The sequence below is a fragment of the Macaca mulatta genome, chromosome 15 (assembly GCF_049350105.2).
Source record: "Macaca mulatta isolate MMU2019108-1 chromosome 15, T2T-MMU8v2.0, whole genome shotgun sequence".
NCBI classification, from domain to species: Eukaryota; Metazoa; Chordata; class Mammalia; order Primates; family Cercopithecidae; genus Macaca; species Macaca mulatta.
This window is the reverse complement of record NC_133420.1, coordinates 99,301,461-99,321,096: the sequence shown is the minus strand read 5'-3', so window position 1 is coordinate 99,321,096 and position 19,636 is coordinate 99,301,461. Positions and strand designations below refer to the sequence as shown.

At 36.5% G+C, this 19,636-nt stretch overlaps 1 protein-coding gene across 7 annotated transcripts in view; it reads right to left on the bottom strand.

Annotated features, from left to right (window-relative positions):
* Positions 1–19,636, bottom strand: part of ZNG1 (Zn regulated GTPase metalloprotein activator 1) — a 53,666-nt gene that overhangs the window by 2,856 nt on the left and 31,174 nt on the right. For 5 of the 7 annotated variants that reach the window (NM_001193953.2, XM_028834241.2, XM_077965046.1 and 2 more), the window contains 2 exon segments: positions 11,860–11,911; positions 16,857–16,913. In NM_001193953.2, the coding sequence (NP_001180882.1) occupies positions 11,860–11,911; positions 16,857–16,913 (109 nt within the window). 7 annotated transcript variants of the gene reach the window in all.

Here is a 19,636-nt window from a genome sequence, read left to right as displayed (position 1 = left end):
TGGGGAGTGAAGATAACTATTTCATTTTATAAATTGGGGGAAATAAGAGTCAAAAAACAAGCTACCCAGAGCCAGGAATAAAACTCAAAACCAAAGTAAATTTGTTCTCTTAAAAAAAAAAAACAAAAGAAAGGCTTGGCTTATCTTTAACTGAATAAGCATGTGCCAAGAGGAGAAGAGTTCTTAGTGATGAGAATGATAGGATAATGCCCTCTTTGGCTTTAGTAAGGGTGACATCATCATGTATTGAATATTAACTTTAGGATTTATTTTTCTTCTTTATCTTGATAAATCTCTCACTGTCTACCCTAAAGAAAGAGAAGCTTAACATTTCCTCTAACAGGTCACATAATTAAAACTCAAACCTCCCTTTGCCAATATAACCCCAAATTTCAAACTCAGAGATGAAAATACACAAGGGCTAAGCATAACATTACAAAAACATAAACCCCATCTTGGAAAACAGAGGCTCAAAAGCCAAGCTCAAAATGACTTTAAAAAGGTAGAAAATAATACACTGAAGCACAGCTTTGCATAACTTCCTAGAACTGCATATCTGGCCTAGCAATTTTACTCACCATTACATAATCATATAGGCTTACAACAGAAAATACAAAAAGAGCAAAACTATTTTATAATCCAAACTCAGAGAATCGCTAAAGGTAAGTATTAAAGACTAATTTAAGCACAAACATGAGACATTTCTTTCTTTCCATAGGTTATTGGGGAACAGGTGGTGGTGGTGAACTTCTTTAGTGGTGATTTGAGATTTTGGTACACCCATCACCTGAGCAGTATACACTGCACCCAATTTGTAGTCTTTTATCCCTTATCCCCTTCTCACCCTGTCCCCCTGGGTCCCCAAAGTCCAATGTGTCATTCTTATGCCTTTGCATCCTCATAGCTTAGCTCCCACTTATGAGTGAGAACATAGCGATGTTTGATTTTCCATTCCTGAGTTATTTCACTTAGAATAATAGTCTCCAATCTTACCCAGGTCACTGCAAATGCCATTAATTCACTCCTTTTTATGGCTGAGGAGTATTCCATTGTGTGTGTGTGTATGTATGTGTGTGTGTATATATATACACATATATATATAACTGTGGTGTGTTTATATATTATTTATATTATATATATATATTATATACACACACATACTATACACACACATACATACACACACACCCCACAGTTTCTTTATCCACGCGTTGACTGATGGGCCTTTGGGTCAGGCTCCACATTTTTGCAACTGCCAATTGTGCTGCTATAAGCACGCGTGTGCATGTATCTTTTTCGTATAATGACTTCTTTTCCTCTGGGTGGATACCCACTAGTGGGATTGCTGGATCAAAATGGTAGTTCTACTTTTATTTCTTTTTTTTTTTTTTTTTTTTTTGAGACCGAGTCTGGCTCTGTCACCCAGGCTGGAGTGCAGTGGTGCAATCTCTGCTCACTGCAAGCTCCGCCTCCCAGGTTTACGTCATTCTCCCGTCTCAGCCTCCTGAGACGGCTAATTTTTTGTATTTTTAGTAGAGACAGGGTTTCACCGTGTTAGTCAGGATGGTCTCAATCTTCTGACCTCGTGACCTGCCCGCCTCAGCCTCCCAAAGTGCTTGGATTACAGGCGTGAGCCACCATGCCCGGCCATACTTTTGTTCTTTAAGAAATCTTTTTTCCATAGTGGTTGTACTAGTTTACATTCCCACCAGCAGTGTAGAAGTGTTCCCTGTTCACCACATCCATGCCAACATCTACTATTTTATTTTATTTTTTTTTTATGGCCATTCTTGCAGAAATAAGGTGGTATCACACTGCGGTTTTTATTTGCATTTCCCTGATCATTAGTGATGTTGAGCATTTTTTCATATGTTTATTGGCCATTTGTATATCTTCTTTTGAGAATTGTCTATTCATGTCCTTAGCCCACTATTTGATGGGATTGTTTGTTTTCTTGCTCATTTGCTGGAGTTTGTTGTAGATTCTGGATATGTGTTCTTTGTCAGATATATATATATCTGATATTATATATATATATATATATATATAATGAAAGATTTTCTCCTTCTCTGTGGGTTGTCTGTTTACTCTGCTGACTGTTCCTTTTGCTGTGCAAAAGTTCTTTAGTTTAATTAAGTCCCAGCTATTTATCTTTGTTTCTATTGCATTTCCTTTTGGGTTCATGAAATCCTTGCCTAAGTCAATGTCTAGAAGGATTTTTCCAATGGTATCTTTTAGAATTTTTATAGTTTCAGGTATTAGACTTAAATCTTTAATCTATCTTGAGTTGCTTTTTGTATACAGTGAAAAATGAGGATCCAGTTTCATTCTCCTACATGTGGCTAGCCCATTAACCCAGCACCATTTGTTGAAAAGGGTATCCTTTCCAAACTTTACCTTTTTGTTTGCTTTGTTGAAGATCAGTTGGCTGTAAGTATTTGGGTTTATTTCTGGGTTCTCTATTCTGTTCCATTGGTCTATGTGCCTATTTTTATAACAGTACCATGTTGTTTTGGTGACTATGGCCTTATAGTGTAAGTTTGAAATCAGATAATGTGATGCCTCCAGATTTGTTCTTTTTGCTTAGTCTTGCTTTGACTATGCGTATGTGTATGTTAAACCATCTCTGCATCCCTGGTATGAAACCCCTTGATCATGGTGGATTATCCTTTTGATACATTGCTGGAATCAGTCAGCTAGAATTTTCTTAAGGATTTTAGCATCTATGTTCAAGGATATTGGTCGGTGGTTTTCTTCTTTGGTTATGTCCTTTTCTGGTTTTGGTATTAGGGTGATACTGGCTTCATAGAATGATTTAGGGAGGATTCCTTCTTTCTCTCTCTCGTGGAATAGTGTCTTTAGGACTGGTACCAATTCTTTGAATACCTGGTGGAATTTTGTTGTGAATCCGTCTAGTCCTGCACATTTTTTTTGGTGGTAATTTTTAAATTACCATTTCAATCTCCCTGCTTGTTACTGGTCTGTTCAGGGTAATTCTTCCTGATATAAGCTAGGAGGGTTGTATCTTTCCAGGAATTTATCCATCTCTTCTAGGTTTTCTAGTTTATGTGCGTAAAGGTGTTCATAGTAGCCTTGAATATCTTTTGTATTTCTGTAGTGTCCGTTGTAATATCTCCCGCTTCATTTCTTACTGAGCTTATTTGGATTTTCTCTCTTCTTGGCTAATCTTGTTAATGGTCTATCAATTTTATTTATCTTTTCAAATAACCAGCTTTTTGTTTCATTTATCTTTTGGATTTGTTTTTTTTTTGTTTCAATTTCATTTAGTTCTGCTCTGATCTTCTTTCTTCTGCTGGGTTTGTTCTTGTTTCTCTAGTTCCTTGAGGTGTGACCTTAGATTGTCTGTGCTCTTTCCAACTTTCTGATGTAGGCATTTAGAGATATGACTTTCCTTTTAGCACCACCTTTGCTGTATCCCAGAGGTTGATAGGTTGTGTCACTATTGTCATTCAGTTTGAGGAACTTTTAAATTTCCATCCTGATTTCATTTTTGACCCAATGATAATTCAGAAGCAGGTTACTCCAAGTATCTGCATGGTTTTGAAGGTTCCTTTTGGAGTTGATTTCCAGTTTTATTCCACTGTGGTCTGAGAGAGTGCTTGATATAATTTAAATTTTCTTAAAATTTATTGAGGCTCATTTTGTTGGCTATCATATTGTCTATCTTAGAGAAAGTTCATGTGCTGTTGAACAGAATGTATATTCTGTGGTTGTCGGATGGAATATTCTGTATCTATCCTTTAACTCCATTCGTTCCAAAGTATAGTTTAAATCCATGGTTTCTTTGTTGACTTTCTGTCTTGATGACCTGTCCAGTGCTGTCAGTGGAGTATTAAAATCCCTCACTATTATTGTGTTGTTGTCTGTCTCATTTCTTAGGTCTATTAGTAATTCTTCCATAAATTTGGGAGCTCCAGTGTTAGGTGCATATATGTTTAGGATTGTGACACTTTCCTGTTGGACAAGGCCTTTTATCATTATATAATGTCCCTCTTTGTCTTTTTAAACTGCTGTTTTTATCTTTAAAGTTTGTTTTGTCTAATATAAGAATAGCTACTCCTGCTCACATTTGATGTCCATTTGCATGAAATGTCTTGGTACACCCCTTTACCTTAAGTTTATGTGAATCTTTATGAGACTCTTGAAGGCAATAGATGGTTGGTGAATTCTTATCCATTCTGCAATTCTGTATCTTTTAAGTGGAGCATTTAGGCCATTTATATTCAATGTTAGTATTGAGATGTGAGGTACCATTCTATTCATCATGCTATTTGTTGCCTGTATACCTTGTTTTTTTGGTTTTTGTTTTTGTTTATTTAATTGTATTTTTGTTTTCTAGGTCCTGTGATATGTATGCTTTAAAGAGGTTCTGTTTTGATGTGTTTCCAGTATTTGTTTCAAGATTTAGAGCTCCTTTTAGCAATCTTGTACTGGTGGCTTGGTAGTGGTGAATTCTGTTTGTCTGAAAAAGCTGTATCTTGCCTTCATATATGAAGCTTAGTTTTGCTGAACACAAAATTCTTGGCTGATAATTGTTTTGTTTGAGGAGGCTGAAGACAGGGCTCCAATCCCTTCTAGCTTGCAGGGTTTCTGCTGAGAAATGTGCTGTTAATCTGATAGGTTTTCCTTTATAGGTTACCTGGCACTTTTGTTTCATAGCTCTCTTTCATCTTAGATAACCTGATGACTATATGCCTACGCAATGATCTTTTTGCGATGAATTTCCAGGTGTTTTTTGTTCTTCTTGTATTTGGATACCTAGGTCTCTAGCAAGGCTGGGGAAGTTTTCCTCAATTATTCCCCCAAATACATTTTACAAACTTTTAGATTTCTATTCTTCCTCAGGAACGCCGGTTATTCTTAGGTTTGGTCATTTAACATGATCCCAGATTTCTTGAAGGCTTTGTTCATATTTTCTTATTCTTTTTTATTTGTCTTTATTGAATTGGGTTAATTAGAAGACCTTGTCTTCAGGTTCTGAATTTCTTTCTTCTACTTGTTCAATTCTATTGCTAAGACTTTCCAGAGCATTTTATATTTCTATAAGTGTGTCCATTATTTCCTAAAGTTTTGATTGTTTTTTATTTATACTATCTAGTTCATTGAATATTTCTCCCTTCACTTCTTGTATCATTTTTTTGATATCCTTACACTGGGCTTCACCTTTCTCTGGTGCCTTAGCTTAACAACTAACCTAGTAAATTCTTTTTCAAGTAAATCAGGGATTTCTTCTTAGTTTGGATCCATTGCTGGTGAGCTAGTGTGATTTTTTTGGGGAGTGTTAAAGAACCTTGTTTTGTCATACTACTAGGGTTGGTTTTCTGGTTCCTTCTCATTTGGGTAGGCTCTGTCACAGAGAAGGTCTAGGGCTGAAGGTTGTTGTTCAGATTCTTTTGTCCCACAGGGTGTTCCCTTGATGTAATACTCTCCCCCTTTTCCTATGGATGTGGCTTCCTGAGAGCCGAGCTGTAGTGATTACTATCTCTCTTCTGGATCTAGTCACCCAGCAAGTCTACCAGGCTCCAGGCTGGTACTGGGGGGTAGTCTGCACAGTCAGGAAATATGAACCATCTGTGGGTCTCTCAGCCGTGGATACTAGTACCTGTTCCAGTGGAGGTCGTACGAGGGTGAAATGGACTCTATGAGGGTTCTTAGCTTTGCTGGTTTAATGCACTATTTTTGTGCCGGTTGGCTTGCTGCCGGGAGGTGGCACTTTCCAGAGAGTGTCAGTTGTGGCAGTATGGAAAGGAACAGGTGATGTGTGGGGCTCCAGAACGCCCCAAAACATATGAGATATTTAATCTCCACTGTTACTAGTAATAGGAAAAGCAGAAAAGTGCTTTCTTGCTTGATATGAGAAGTACAAGTAAACTAAAAAAAGGTTCAAATTGAACTTGCAAATGTGAGACTTTTAAAAGTACTTATTTTGTCACAACAGTCAAGACACTAACAACCACCTAAATGTTCAGGACAGTTGAATGGATTAAATAAATGTGGTAATATATATACAACCAAATATTATGTATCCTTAAAAAACATCCTGTCATATGCTACAACACGGATGAATCTTGAGGACATTACACTAAGTGAAATAAGCCAGTCACAGAAGGACAAATATTGCATGAATTCACTAATATCAGGTGTCTAAAACAGTAAAACTCACCAAATCAGAAAGTAAAATGGTGGTTACCAGGGGCTAGAGGGAGACGAAAATGAGGAGGTGCCATTCAATGGGTATAATTTTAGTCATGCAAGATGAAAAAGTTCTAGAGATCTGTTGTATAACAATGTACATACAGTTAAGGATACTGTATTGTACCGTTAAAAATTTGTGAAGAAGGTAGGTCTCATGTTACCTGTTTTTTACCACAATAAAAAATATACAGTCATGGATACATAAAGAGAAATGAGTTGTTGGGCGATTTTGTTGTTATACAAACATGATAGTGTGCTTACCCAAACCTGGATGGTATAACCTACTACACACCTAAGCTATGCTGTATATAGCCTATTGCTCCTAGGCTACAAACCTGTACAGCATACATTTTACTGTACTGAGAAGTGTATGGAAATAATAACACAATGGTAAGTATTTGTGTGACAGGAATTTTTCAGCTCCATCTTATTCTTATGCAGTCTGACTAAAACGCTGTTATGCAGTGCATGGCTATACTTATTTTTAAATCTTAATAAACATACTCTATTTTTAAATTATTTTTATAGCTTAAGGTAATAATAATATGCATTTTTAAATGACAATTATTTTCTTTCTTCATTAAAGAAATCACTATAACAACTAAAAGTCCACATAAAAATATACAGCAAAAGGTTGTCGAATGAAACATTAACTGTCAGTTTAAAAAAAAGAAATTTAGTCTTCAAAAATGTTTAAAATGTATTTTAATGCAAGTTGGAAAACTATATTAAGAATGTCTCAAAATATGACTCAAAATAGATTTATTGTTAAAGATTTTAATTTAATAATTTTTTTTTGAGATGGGGTCTCACTCTGTTGCCCAGGCTGGAGGACAGTGGCACGATCATGGCTCACTGCAGCTTTGAACTCCCAGGCTAAAGCAATCCTCCCACTTCAGCCTCTTGAGTAGCTGGGATTACAGGTACATGCCACCATGCCTGGCTAATTTTTTGTATTTCTTGTAGAAAAGGGGTTTCACTATGTTGCCCAAGCTGGTCTACAACTCCTGGGTTTTTAAGCCATCCACCCACCTTGGCCTGTCAAAGTGCTAGGATTACAAGTATGAGCCACCACACCCAGCCTAAAGATTTTTATAATGATTTTCGCTTTTGTCAGGTTAAGTATGTGACTTACTATTTTTAAGAGGTACAATAAACTCCAGTATGAGGCAAAAAAGGCTTTAAAAATTAAGATAATGCATCATGGGGCTCAAGAAGGGTGATCTATATTTTGGAACTAGATGTTTTCCTACACCAATAAACTATTTTCACATTTCTAATGTGAAAAATTAAAAAAAAAATCTATAATTCTCAGTGCAGAAGATAAGGGTCACAACTCATAGTTGGTTCTAATAATAAACTAAACATTATTTGTCACTTGGGTTTTCTCATCCACCTTCCCACTCTCCAAACCCAGGTAGGTGTTCCTTATGGGGAATAAACAAAGAATCCATGAAAAATAAATAACTAAGGCCGGGCGCGGTGGCTCAAGCCTGTAATCCCAGCACTTTGGGAGGCCGAGGCGGGCGGATCACAAGGTCAGGAGATCGAGACCACAGTGAAACCCCGTCTCCACTAAAAATACAAAAAATTAGCCGGGCGCGGTGGCGGGCGCCTGTAGTCCCAGCTACTCAGGAGGCTGAGGCAGGAGAATGGCGGGAACCCGGGAGGCGGAGCTTGCAGTGAGCCGAGATCGCGCCACTGCACTCCAGCCTGGGCGACAGCGTGAGACTCCGTCTCAAAAAAAAAAAAAAAAAAAAGAAAAAAGAAAAATAAATAACTGCATTAAAAAATCAGGGATAGAGCCTTAATAACACATACATACTATGTCCAGGTATTACCCATTGCAGACTTTTTTTTCCAGTTTTTGTTTTGAATCTAAAATTCATTCCTTTTTCCATGTATACGGACACAGAAAGAAACAGAAAAGTGAGGCAATAATTCAGAAAACTAAAGCAAAATAAGGAATTGTCTCTAAAATAAAATTTAACAACAATTTACTCAGGTTTGTTTATTTAGTCTGTTTCTTCTTTAACCCATTGGGTTATTTCTCCATTTTCTACTCTTTTGCAAACAATAATACCTAATATGCAATAACTTCTATATGTTTTCTTCATCCAGAACACTAAGCCCCCTAATGTGCTTAAACTCAAAATCTGTACCTTCACACTCTAGCCCTCTGTTCTTCTTTGCCTGTATAATATCTATACTATAATATCTGGCCACCAGGGACAACTGAATATATGGCATTATCATCCAAATCACTTTGCCTTCCCAATTTTTCTATTTCTAGGTTTCTCTAGTCAATCTAGGCTTGTTTCCCATCACCGCTTCGTTTCTTTCTGATCCATCCTCAGTCAGACAGGATATTCAGGCAAGTCTACCAGTGAAACAGCTCTGGATTTATCCCATTTCTAGTCTCACTGTAAACAACATGTTTCAGGCCTTCATCACACAGTATCTTCCCACATGGTCTCCTAACTCTAAAGTCCAATCTAGCTTATATAACACTCCTAGACAGCAGAGCTTGAGTTCTCTTTGTCTAGCAAATTAAAACCTAATACCTTAGACCGGGATTCCAGTACCAACTCTCCACTAAGACTTCTGTACCAGAGACCTACTCATCTATAAGATTCTCACCTTCACATTTTTAAACATCCATATTGCTCTTTTCCTTACTTCTTCCTGTCAAAAAAAATCCTACCAGGTCAAGGCTATTTTCTGTTAAGTAAGTCAGACTAGCACTTACCCCGCTTCTTTGACTGGGAAGGGGCAAAAAAGAACTCTTTATAATTTTGGTTATCTTTTATATCTTGATTTGAGTGGGAGTTAGAAGGATATGTGTTTAAATGTGCATATAGACAGATATATAGGTACAAATATACTTAAAAATACATTGAGGCCAGGCACAGTGGCTCACACCTGTAATCCTAGCCCTTTGGGAGGCCGAAGTGGGTGGATCACCTGAAGCCAGGAGTTTGAGACCAGCTTGGCCAACATGGTGAAACCCCATCTCTACTAAAAAAAAAAAAAAAAAAAAAATTAGCTGGGCGTGGTTGGTGCATGCCTGTAATCCCAGCTACTCGGGAGGCTGAGGCACAAGAATTGCTTGAACCTAGAAGGAGGAGGTTGCAGCGAGCCAAGGTCACACCACTGCACTCCAGCCTGGGTGAGACTCCAGCTCGAGTGAGACTATGTCTTTAAAAAAAAAAAAAAAATCCAAACATTGAATTGTACACTAAAATTACACATTTGCATGCTTTACTGTATGCAAAGAAATAAACCAAACCAAAACAAACAAACAAAAAACTATCTTCATGGAGCATTTGATGGGGTTCAGGACATGCTATCCCAAAATATGGCACCTCAGTATTTGAGAAAATGGCAGAACCAGGAAGGTCACTCTCACCTTCTCTCCTGAAGCAGGTCATAAAACCTAGGAAAGATTTTCTGACCTTCCGCTGATGCAGGTTATAAGACCCTCATTTAAGAGGTGCCCTCTCTATACACAGAGGAAAAGAACATCCTTAAGTCTGAATGTGAAGGGTCACAGAGAAAAATCTGAGAAAATAGGCCTTGCTAAGTTCTTCCCAGTTTATTATTATTAGATCATACTGTTTTATCTAATTATGCTTCTCCATTACTATCCTCTTCCATATCGTAACTAGCATAAAACATACATATGTATGTTTTATGAAGGCTCCTGTGTCAAGTAAAACTTACTAAATTGGTATGTTGAAATTTCTCTTGATAGTTGGTCTTCTGTTAGAGAGATCTCAGCCATTAATCTAGTGATAGGCGAGGAAAAGATACATTTTCTCCCTTACACCTCAGATCCACTGAACCAAATGAAATTGTTCATGCCTCTGAATCCCATAGCCCTTTGCCTGTGATACTATTTTTCCTTATGTTTATATTATCTAAAGCAGGACAGTGCATCAGAATCTCCTACAGAGGCTTCAAAAATATAGACATGCCCTATTTAGTAGTAAAATGACATAATGTCTGGAATTTGCTTTCATACACTCCAGCAAGGGCAACAGGTACATACAGGCTCATTATACTATTCTACTCTTATGCACGTTTGAAATTTTCTATTAAAAAAATTTGTTTTTTTAAATACTCTAGGCAAAAGAAATGTTGGGAGGATAGGTGAAATAAAACCAGCTAAATGTTGATGCCATTTAAACTGGGTGATGCACAGAAGGGGTTTACTTTACTATTCTGTTTACTCTTTTATATATTTGAAATCTTCCATAATAAAACGTTAAAAATATACATTAATATACACATACCCAAGTCCCAATCCTGGAGATTGAGGGGTGAGAACTACTGAGTTATCGTATTTTTTTTAAAAAGCTCCACATGTGATTCTGACTTACACCCCATTTGAGAACCACAGCTTTTCATTCTTTTAACAAATATTCACTGAGTATCCACCAAGCCCTGTCCTAAGCAATAAAGATTTTACATTTAAGGAATTTATAGACTAATGCAAGGCAAAAGCATTTCAACCAAAGTACAAGGCATCATAACTGCCACAATAGGGGTTCATTCGAGATTCTACGGGTGGAGACATTGGCCGCTCCAAATGTTCATGGTAAGTGAGTACTGCATTTTCTTCATCTTTTCATCCCTATGATTCGTGGCATCATGTTCTCTACCCAGAAGCTCAAATGTGCTTCATGTTCATCTGTATGACAGATATCGACTATCATAAAGAATTGGGTTTGTTTTTTTTAACCATAAATTCTATCTCCAAGGACTTGTATTTCTCTCATTTATTCATTTTAAAGATAAGAGAAGAGGAATATCCTATTAACAAAAGTTTCACAGGGAAAGGTGTCACAAACATAGTAGTAAACCTGCTCATAAATATGAACCAAAATGAATACAAATGCAAGTAGCTGTTATCTTGGCCCTATTACAACCAACAGCAATTCAAAAACTGAGTGATCACTTGGAGACAGAGGAAGGAAGACTAGGCACACTGCTCACTTACACATCCCCCACTCCACCCCTCAGGGTTTTAAGTGGAACAAAGAAGTTATCCTAAAGCTCTACGATCTACGATCTGCTTAACAGAAACACAAGTACGGTAAAATTATATTTAATTTGTTCCTAGTATCTTAGATATTTACCTTAGGGATTAGAATTTTAGAGCATTAAAAACATCTTCAGAAGTTCAAATTTACAGTGCCCAGCTGGTTTCACCTGAAGGTGAAACTCAAAGTCAATTTTTATTTAAATAAGCCATGCTTATATCAGACCTTTCCTTAAACAATTCAACATACTTAAAAACAGACTGCCTATAGAACCCCCAGGCTGCTTTTAAGGAGTAATCCCTATCAGAACTAATCAATATGCTAAGTAATCTACAGAATGGAAAGGCTAGAAAGCATGATTTCCTCAGATTCTAAAACAAATCTGGTTTGATGAATTCCTATTATGTGTTAAGAAATTGAATTAGACTATGTCAAAAGCATTTAAGAGTCCAAAAATTATCAACATAGTTCAAAAACACCATTTTAGAAAAAGTTTACAATAAAATAGTCCTAAACATAGCCAATTTAGTTAAAGAGGTCCTTTAAAAACATTCATTAGGAATTTTGGATTTAGATTTTTTTTTTTTTTTTTTTTTACCTGATCAAGGTGAGGTTGTGTTCCTGGCACATGCTGAAGTTTTTTCTGCAAACTAAAAACCACTGATTAGAAATTCAGAGATGAATACACTTCTGATTTAACTTTATATGTTATTTAGTGACACAAGGATAATGAAGTGACTTTCCATAACTGACTATTTTACTATTGTAATTCCAATTTTACATGTTGTTCACAAATTCCAATAGAGAAAAGCTGGAAGATTAAGTTTTTTAAAAATTTCTTTTAAAAAAACACACATTCATATATATACATATGCACACAATAAAGAAAAAATTAATCTTTTAGCAACACTATTTTGTGTGGTTAAATACGTCAGTAGATTTCTTTACCATTCCAACAGGTTTAATACAAGCTTAAATATATATATATAACCATTCTAGTGTTGCTCAGAGTTCCTTAATTTTCTCCTGCTTCCTAATGTGCAAATAATGCTGGCACCTAAAGAAAGTTAAAGGATAAATTTTCCTTTATCAATGTTTTCCCCTGAACTTATTTAAAAAACAAATAGTATCCATAAATTTTCTATATAGTCAGTTACCAATTGAGAGAAAAAGAAAGTCAGAATGTTAAAAATGCATTGTTCTGATATGAAAAGCACAAGAAGATCAATATGGCATAACAAATTACAACCATAACAACTGTAGCATACATTTCAACACTGATGGGGACAGGACAGGAGGGAGAAAGGACTTAAAACCTTGCAGATGTTTTGCCTTGAAGAACAGTGAGGGGTAAATTAGTAACAGCAAGTTTAGGAAAGAGAAAGAACTTATAGGAACTATTGGAGGGAATGAGTCTCTTTGGGGGGTCCTAGTAGGGAGAATGTCAAATTAAATCCTTCCCAGCTGGTTGCTCAGGAAAAGATTCTCCTGTTTAGCAGCTAAGCACACACAAAAAAGTCATGCAATGGCCTTCTCTATAGTGGTGAGATCACATTAAATAGCTACTTCAAGTGTCACTAAAGCATTATAACTGCTCTTAAGTGTAGAATGAGATTACTTTAGAAAAACATTTTGAAAAATCATATGCTTTTCCCATATGTTCAGTATTTAATGTTGTTGGACAATGACTGCCTAAAACTTCATATGCAGCAAAAAAAAAAAAAAATTCTAACAACGAGCATCTTAAGTTTAGTTCCCAGTAAGTCTCAGAATTTCATGCCCTCTATTTTTTCCCTGTCATAAACATTTTTAAAAGACTAATCTAGTGGATAAGCATAAGCTACCACAACCTGAAATTCACGAATCTGAAATCATCTTACACATTAACTTGTAATCTTATAACAATTTGCGTCTCTGCACACATAAAATGTAAATTCTGTACACATAAAATGTAAAAAATCTCAAACAGTTTAGCGTTTTGTATATTTAACCCATTATGTTCTATAAGAAACAATAATTTAGGTATTGTCAGTAAGATGGAATTAGCAACATTTCTATTTCTCCCAAGTAAAAATATGGAATGATATAAAGAACTGGATGCCTTAATGAAAGCACCTGTATTACAGCAAATTACAGCAAAAGATAGAAGTAGAAAGGAAAAACAAAAATTGATATACTGAATATCAAGGTGGGAAATTATTTCATACTCTAATTCTTATTAGTGAAATAAAGCGCTAAAAGATACAATATGTAAAGGGAAAAAATAAAATTTCAACTAAAAAATATTTCAGCGTTTAACATATTAAATGACAACCAACTTGCAAGCTCTTGGACCGAACAGAGATAAATTAGTTTAAGAAAGGCAAATTGTGCTGGGTTCAGTGGCTCAGGCTTATAATCCCAGCACTTTGAGAGGCCAAGTAGGAGGAACACTTGAGGCCAGGAGTTCAAGATGAGCCTGAGCAACATAGCGAGAGCCTGTCTCTACAAAAAAGTAAAAATAAAAAAAGTAGCCAGGCATGGTGGTGCAAGCCTGTAGTCCCAGCTACTCAGGAGGCTGATGGGAGGATCACTTGAGTCCAGGAGTTCAGGACTGCAGAGAGCCATGACAGCCACTGCACTCCAGCCCAGGTGTCAAGAGTGAGACTCTGTCTCAATAAAATAAAATAATTAAATAAATATAAAAAAAAGAAAAGGCCAAGTGTGGTGGCTCATGCCTATAATCCCGTTACTTTGGGAGGCTGATGTGGGCAGATCACTTGAGCCCGGGAGTTTAAGATCAGCTTCAGCAACATGGCAAAACCCCATTCTCTACCAAAGTAAAAAATTAGCCAGGCGTGGCAGTGCGTGCCTATAGTCCCAGCTACTCAGGAGTCTGAGGTGGGAAGATGGTTTAAGCCCAGGAGGCAGAGGGTACAGTGTGCCGACGTCGCACCACTGCACTCTAACCTGGGCAATAGACCCAGACTCTGTCTCCAAGGGAAAAAAAAAAAAAAAAGAAAGGCAAATTTCATGCAGTATTGTTTCATTTTTTCCCCTCGTAAACATATTTAAATGTATCACAGGATCTGTAACTATCAAAACTGCCCACAGCATCAAATTAGTAGTTCTAATCCAGATGTGGAGGATGAAAGGGATCATGGCCAACTAGTGAAAGAGCACTGATAGCCAAATGAAGGGCTGCAGCCTTGAAGTAAAAAGAAGAAAAGGATCATCAAGAGAAAAGTTAGGATGGACTAGTCTTCTGGTTATTTCAGAAATGGGTAGCAAAAGACAAAGGCTCTTAAGCTCCCAGAATTAGATGACAACCTCAGCCAATCCATCTCCCTAGTAAAGCCAGAACTAAGATGGGAAAAAAAGGACCATTTTTAAATGAACAAGCCAAATTTATGCTTAGGGCTGTATTAGTTTAATGGAAGAACAGTCATTTCAAAATTAGTAAAACAAAAGTTTCATATGAAAAAACAGCATAATTCTGAATGATTTTCATACAATCATTATCAAGCATAAGTGATACTGGACACCTGAAGCTGACATGAGGGAAAAAAGCTCAGGGAGATTTCACAACTTTGTACAGCAGTGGCTTGAAAGGATATAACTATATTTACCATAAAACAACAAGTGGTCATTTTTACCTTACATAATTTATAAGAATTTTTAGAAAAATGGAAATAACTCACATGTAATTCAGGTACACCAAACTTTTCTGCCTTCCTACTAACAGGAACTAGAAAAGCAAAATGCTGATTTTTTCCAGGTACCCCGAAAATATCTTTATAATTTTAGCCATAATTTGTTTAGTCTAAAAAGGTACTGCTCCAATACCAGAGCTACAGGTGAAAAACATCTCTCTCAACTGAAGACAACTTCTTGAATAACACTGTCACTGACAAGTTTACTCTCTGAGCTTCAGTTTCCAAACTGAGAAGGAGGAATAACTGCACTGCCTATCCCAGACTTCTGGTTGCTGAAATAATCTCAATCAATTTCTTTTTCTTTCTTTCTTTTTTTTTTTCTACAAACTACATGCAAATTTAATTTTTCCAATTTATAAAGTAAAAGGGGTCCAATAAAACACTATCGTGTCCTACCTCACAGGTTACTGTGGGTATTGTTTTCAAAATGTGAACAATACTACAGACTGAAGGTGGAAAAAAAAAAAAACTAGTTGAAAATAGAATTAGCTTTTAAGGGCATGGCTAAGGCAAAATTAGAAATATATATATAAGGCTGGGTGTGATGGCCCACACATGTAATCCCAGCACTTTGGGAGGCTGAGGCAGGAGGACCACTTGAGCCCAGGAGTTTGAGACCAGCCTAGGCAATATAGCAAGATCCCATGCTTACAGAAAATTAAAAAGAAAAACAGTCAAGCATAGTGACACATGCCTGTGGTCCCAGCTACTCAGGAGGCTGAGATGGGAGGATTGCTTGAGCCCAGGAGGTTGAGGCTGCAGTAAGCTATGTTTGTGCCGCTGCACTCCAGCCTGGGTGACAGAGAACCCCATCTCAAAAAAAAAATAAATAAAAAAGAAAAGAAATACATATAGGAATGAGAATTAGAAATCTCAAGTATAGAGCCACCCGCCATGCCTACCCTTAAGCAAACCTGCCCCACCAATTCAAACTGCCCAGAGAGATGTCCATGTTCATGATCTTATATGGACATACATGAGACTTAGGAGATATTCATTGCAGCATTATTTGCAATAGCCAAGCTGTGAGAACAAGTTAAATGTCCACTAACAGAAAAAGGGATAAAGTAAATGTGGTATATGTAGAAAATGGAATATTACTCAGCCTTAAAAAGGAAACCTTGCCATATGCAAAAACATGGATGAACCTTGATGACTTTATGCTACGTGAAATAAACCAGTCACAGAAAGACAAATAATGCATGATTCCACTTGTGTCAGGTAATTAAAATAGTCAACCCCACAGAAAGAGTGTAGAATTGTGGATGCCAGGGGCTACAAAGATCGGGAAATGGGAAGCTGCTATTCAAGGGGTATACAGCTTCAGTTATAAAGAGTGAAACGTTCCAGAGATCTGCTGCACATCCTCATGCCCATAGTTAGCGATACTGTATTGTACACTTAAAAAATTGTTAAGAGGGTAGATCTCATGTTAGATGTTCAGACTATAATAAAAAAAGAAAAAGATACTGATGCACAAGAATAACTAATCTTTCTTCTCTCCCTTACCAAAAAGATTCCCCACAGAAGGCAGAAAACTAATCCATTATTAAAGTGAAGAGAGTTATTTGTGTGAGAACCCTAAGCTAAACTTTTCTATGTATTTCATGCATTTTCTCATAGAAAGAGTGTTATACATAGTGTTTAGTGTAGAAGTGTTAACGATTAGCCTCTAAAGTTAACTATCATTTACACTATAATTTCTACAGGGAAATGCAATATGATTTCCAAACAACCAATTAGTAAAACTTCCAAGAACACATCTCATTAAGAATGGTCTTGTACGCCAAAAGAATGGCAGGAAGCTTAAATCAAGGATGCAATTGTGCAAATCATTCCCGTTAACTATGGGAAAAAAAGGTACATAACAATAAAAGTAAGCAAATTATACAAAACATACCTTATTCCAGAGAGACTATCAAAGGCATGAAGATCTAATACATTAGAGAGATCAACTCTAAAAGGAAGAAAACTAACATGAGCAGTTGGAAATTCTGTGAAAATACATCCAATTAATCAAGAAAAAAAATCTCTGACTCTTAAAAAATTTTATACATAAAATTCATAGAAGTGGGCAAATGGTATAAGATTTGAATCACAGTTGAATCAAGATTGAAAATTATTTGGTTATTACTTCAATGAATTAGCTTTTTTTTTTAACTTTCAATTATCTTTTCAATCCTGAAATTTATGAGCTTTCCAAATACATTTTTATAGCTAAAAAAAAATCAGCTAAAGAACAGAAACTTTTCCAAGCAGTTTATTACTCAAAAGATGAAACAAAAGAAATGACAAATAGAATTAACAAATAGGTACATTCCAAATACCTCTGCAATTTTTGTATTTCTTTTATTCCCCCTCCCCGATATAACATGTAATATAAAAACGAGAAGTCAAATAACCAATGTACAAAATATTAAGTTACTCTAGGACCCTGATCTTCACATGATTTGATTTCATTCATTCAGAATGGGGCTGCATGTAGAAAGAAAATTCCCGACATCCGAATAGACATTATTTCTCTTAGAATTATTTAATGATAATTAAACTTATTTAATTGAATCCAATGATTCAAATCAGGTGAGAATAACATCACAATTAACATTAGGTTTGGTTTAAATATAAAAAAGCAAATTTATAAAGACTGGTGATTGAGTTATAATTTTAACATAAGCTCAGAAAACAGCAGAGGACAGGCCGGGCGCGATGGCTCATGCCTGTAATCCCAGCACTGCGGGAGGCTGAGGCAGGCGGATCACAAGGTCAAGAGATCAAGACCATCCTGGCCGTGGCCAACGTGGTGAAACCGTGTCTCTACCAAAAACACGAAAATTAGCTGGGTGTGGTGGCACGTGCCTATAGTCCCAGCTACTTGGGAGGCTGAGGCAGGAGAATCACTTGAACCCCGGAGGCGGAGGTTGCAGCGAGCCAAGATTGCACCACTGCACTCCAGCCTGGCACAGAAAAAAAAAAAAAATACAGCAGAGGATAGTGATTTCTTCATAATCAAAGTTAAGGTGAAGAAATGTTTAAAGAAAATGACAAATGTATAATTTCAAATTTAGATTCCAGAAGCTTACCAAACATTTGTTAAATTTTCTTACAAGGAAAAAAAAAATCATTGGTCAGATTCAAGATTTTTTTTTTTTAAATGCACAAACATATAAGAAAAAACATCTCCTTTATCTTAGGACTGACCAACTGTGCCTGCTTCGTTTATTCTCAACAGTCTATCACATACTCATACTCATGGCAACAATACTGTGTTAGATTATGAATGCTTGTCTTGGCAAAAGGCAGACAAATTCCCATCTTATTACTCCAAAGTTCTATGTTAATAGACTATAACAACAACTCAAATTCTGGGCATTTCAGATGTACAGAATTAGAAAAATGATCAAGCAAAGAAGCAAATGTTCTATAAAGAAATTTTTGAATATCAGTTTACACTAAGAGGCCAAAGTCTTAATATTAAACATATTTCCTTTTTCACCCCCCACCCCTCCCCCCACTACTGAGCATATTTATATTGACAGGTCACAAATGAGGGGCACAGTGGCTCATGCCTGTAATCCCAGCACTTTGGGAGGCCAAGGTGGGCAGATCACTTTGAGGCCAGGAGTTTGACACCAGCCTGGCCAATGTGGCGAAATCCCATCTCTACTAAAAATAGAAAAATTAGCTGGGTGTGGTGGCGCACACCTGTAATCCCAGCTACAGGGAGGGTGAAGCAGGAGAATTGCTTGAACCCAGGAGGCAGAGGTTTCAGTGAGCCGAGATCGCACCACCACATTCCATCTTGGGGGACAGAGTGAGATTCTGTCTCACACCAGAGTGAGATTCTGTCTCAAAAAGATAAAAAAATAAAAATAAACCAAATGAATGGAGTTTCCCTCCAAGTTTGTCATCTTCACCTTAAGAAACAGCTTAAAGTTTAATAAAGTTTACACATGCCAATTTTGTGAATATCAAATTCAACAATTTGGAAACACAAGCTTCTAAATAAATTGTTTCACTGTGACAGTGTCCTTGAGAATACATGTCATCCAGAGGTAATTCTGCTTTATACTCAGATTCTTTCCATACTTCCAAAAAAAGGATCAATATTAGATCTGTACAACAAATTACACTCTTTTACAGAAAATAATAAAATATCCAAGTCTCTCACCAAATTTTCAATAAAGAAGAAAAGTGTAAGCTTCCAGATGAAAGTTTCTATAGCTTTCCCCAAATTTAGTACCACCATGAAAAAGAAATTCTTCACTCATTCAAGGCATACGACTAGAAAACTAATTTCCATGGCATCAAATTAATTTCCTCCTTTGGAGATAAAACCATCAGATCTTTTCCAAAGCACTAAAATGGCCACACAAACACACACACACACAAAAAAACAAAAAACAAAAAACCATTACCAGCATTTTAAAACTGAGTAAAAGAATGAAGTAAACAAAAAAGGGAAAGAAAAAGCTTCAAAAGTTCATTTTTCCCCTAATTTCTTGAACTCTCTATTCCAGAAGTACCTAATGTTTTTCCTAAAAGAGATGCTTTTAATTTTCCCTATGTCTAAAAGCTGCTTAAGTAGCTTAAGACCAAGGACAGGAGAGTGAAAACAAAGAGCATTTTGGCTCTCCAAGGTGGGGCTGGAATTGCAGCTACTACTTAGGGATATTTTCCAAT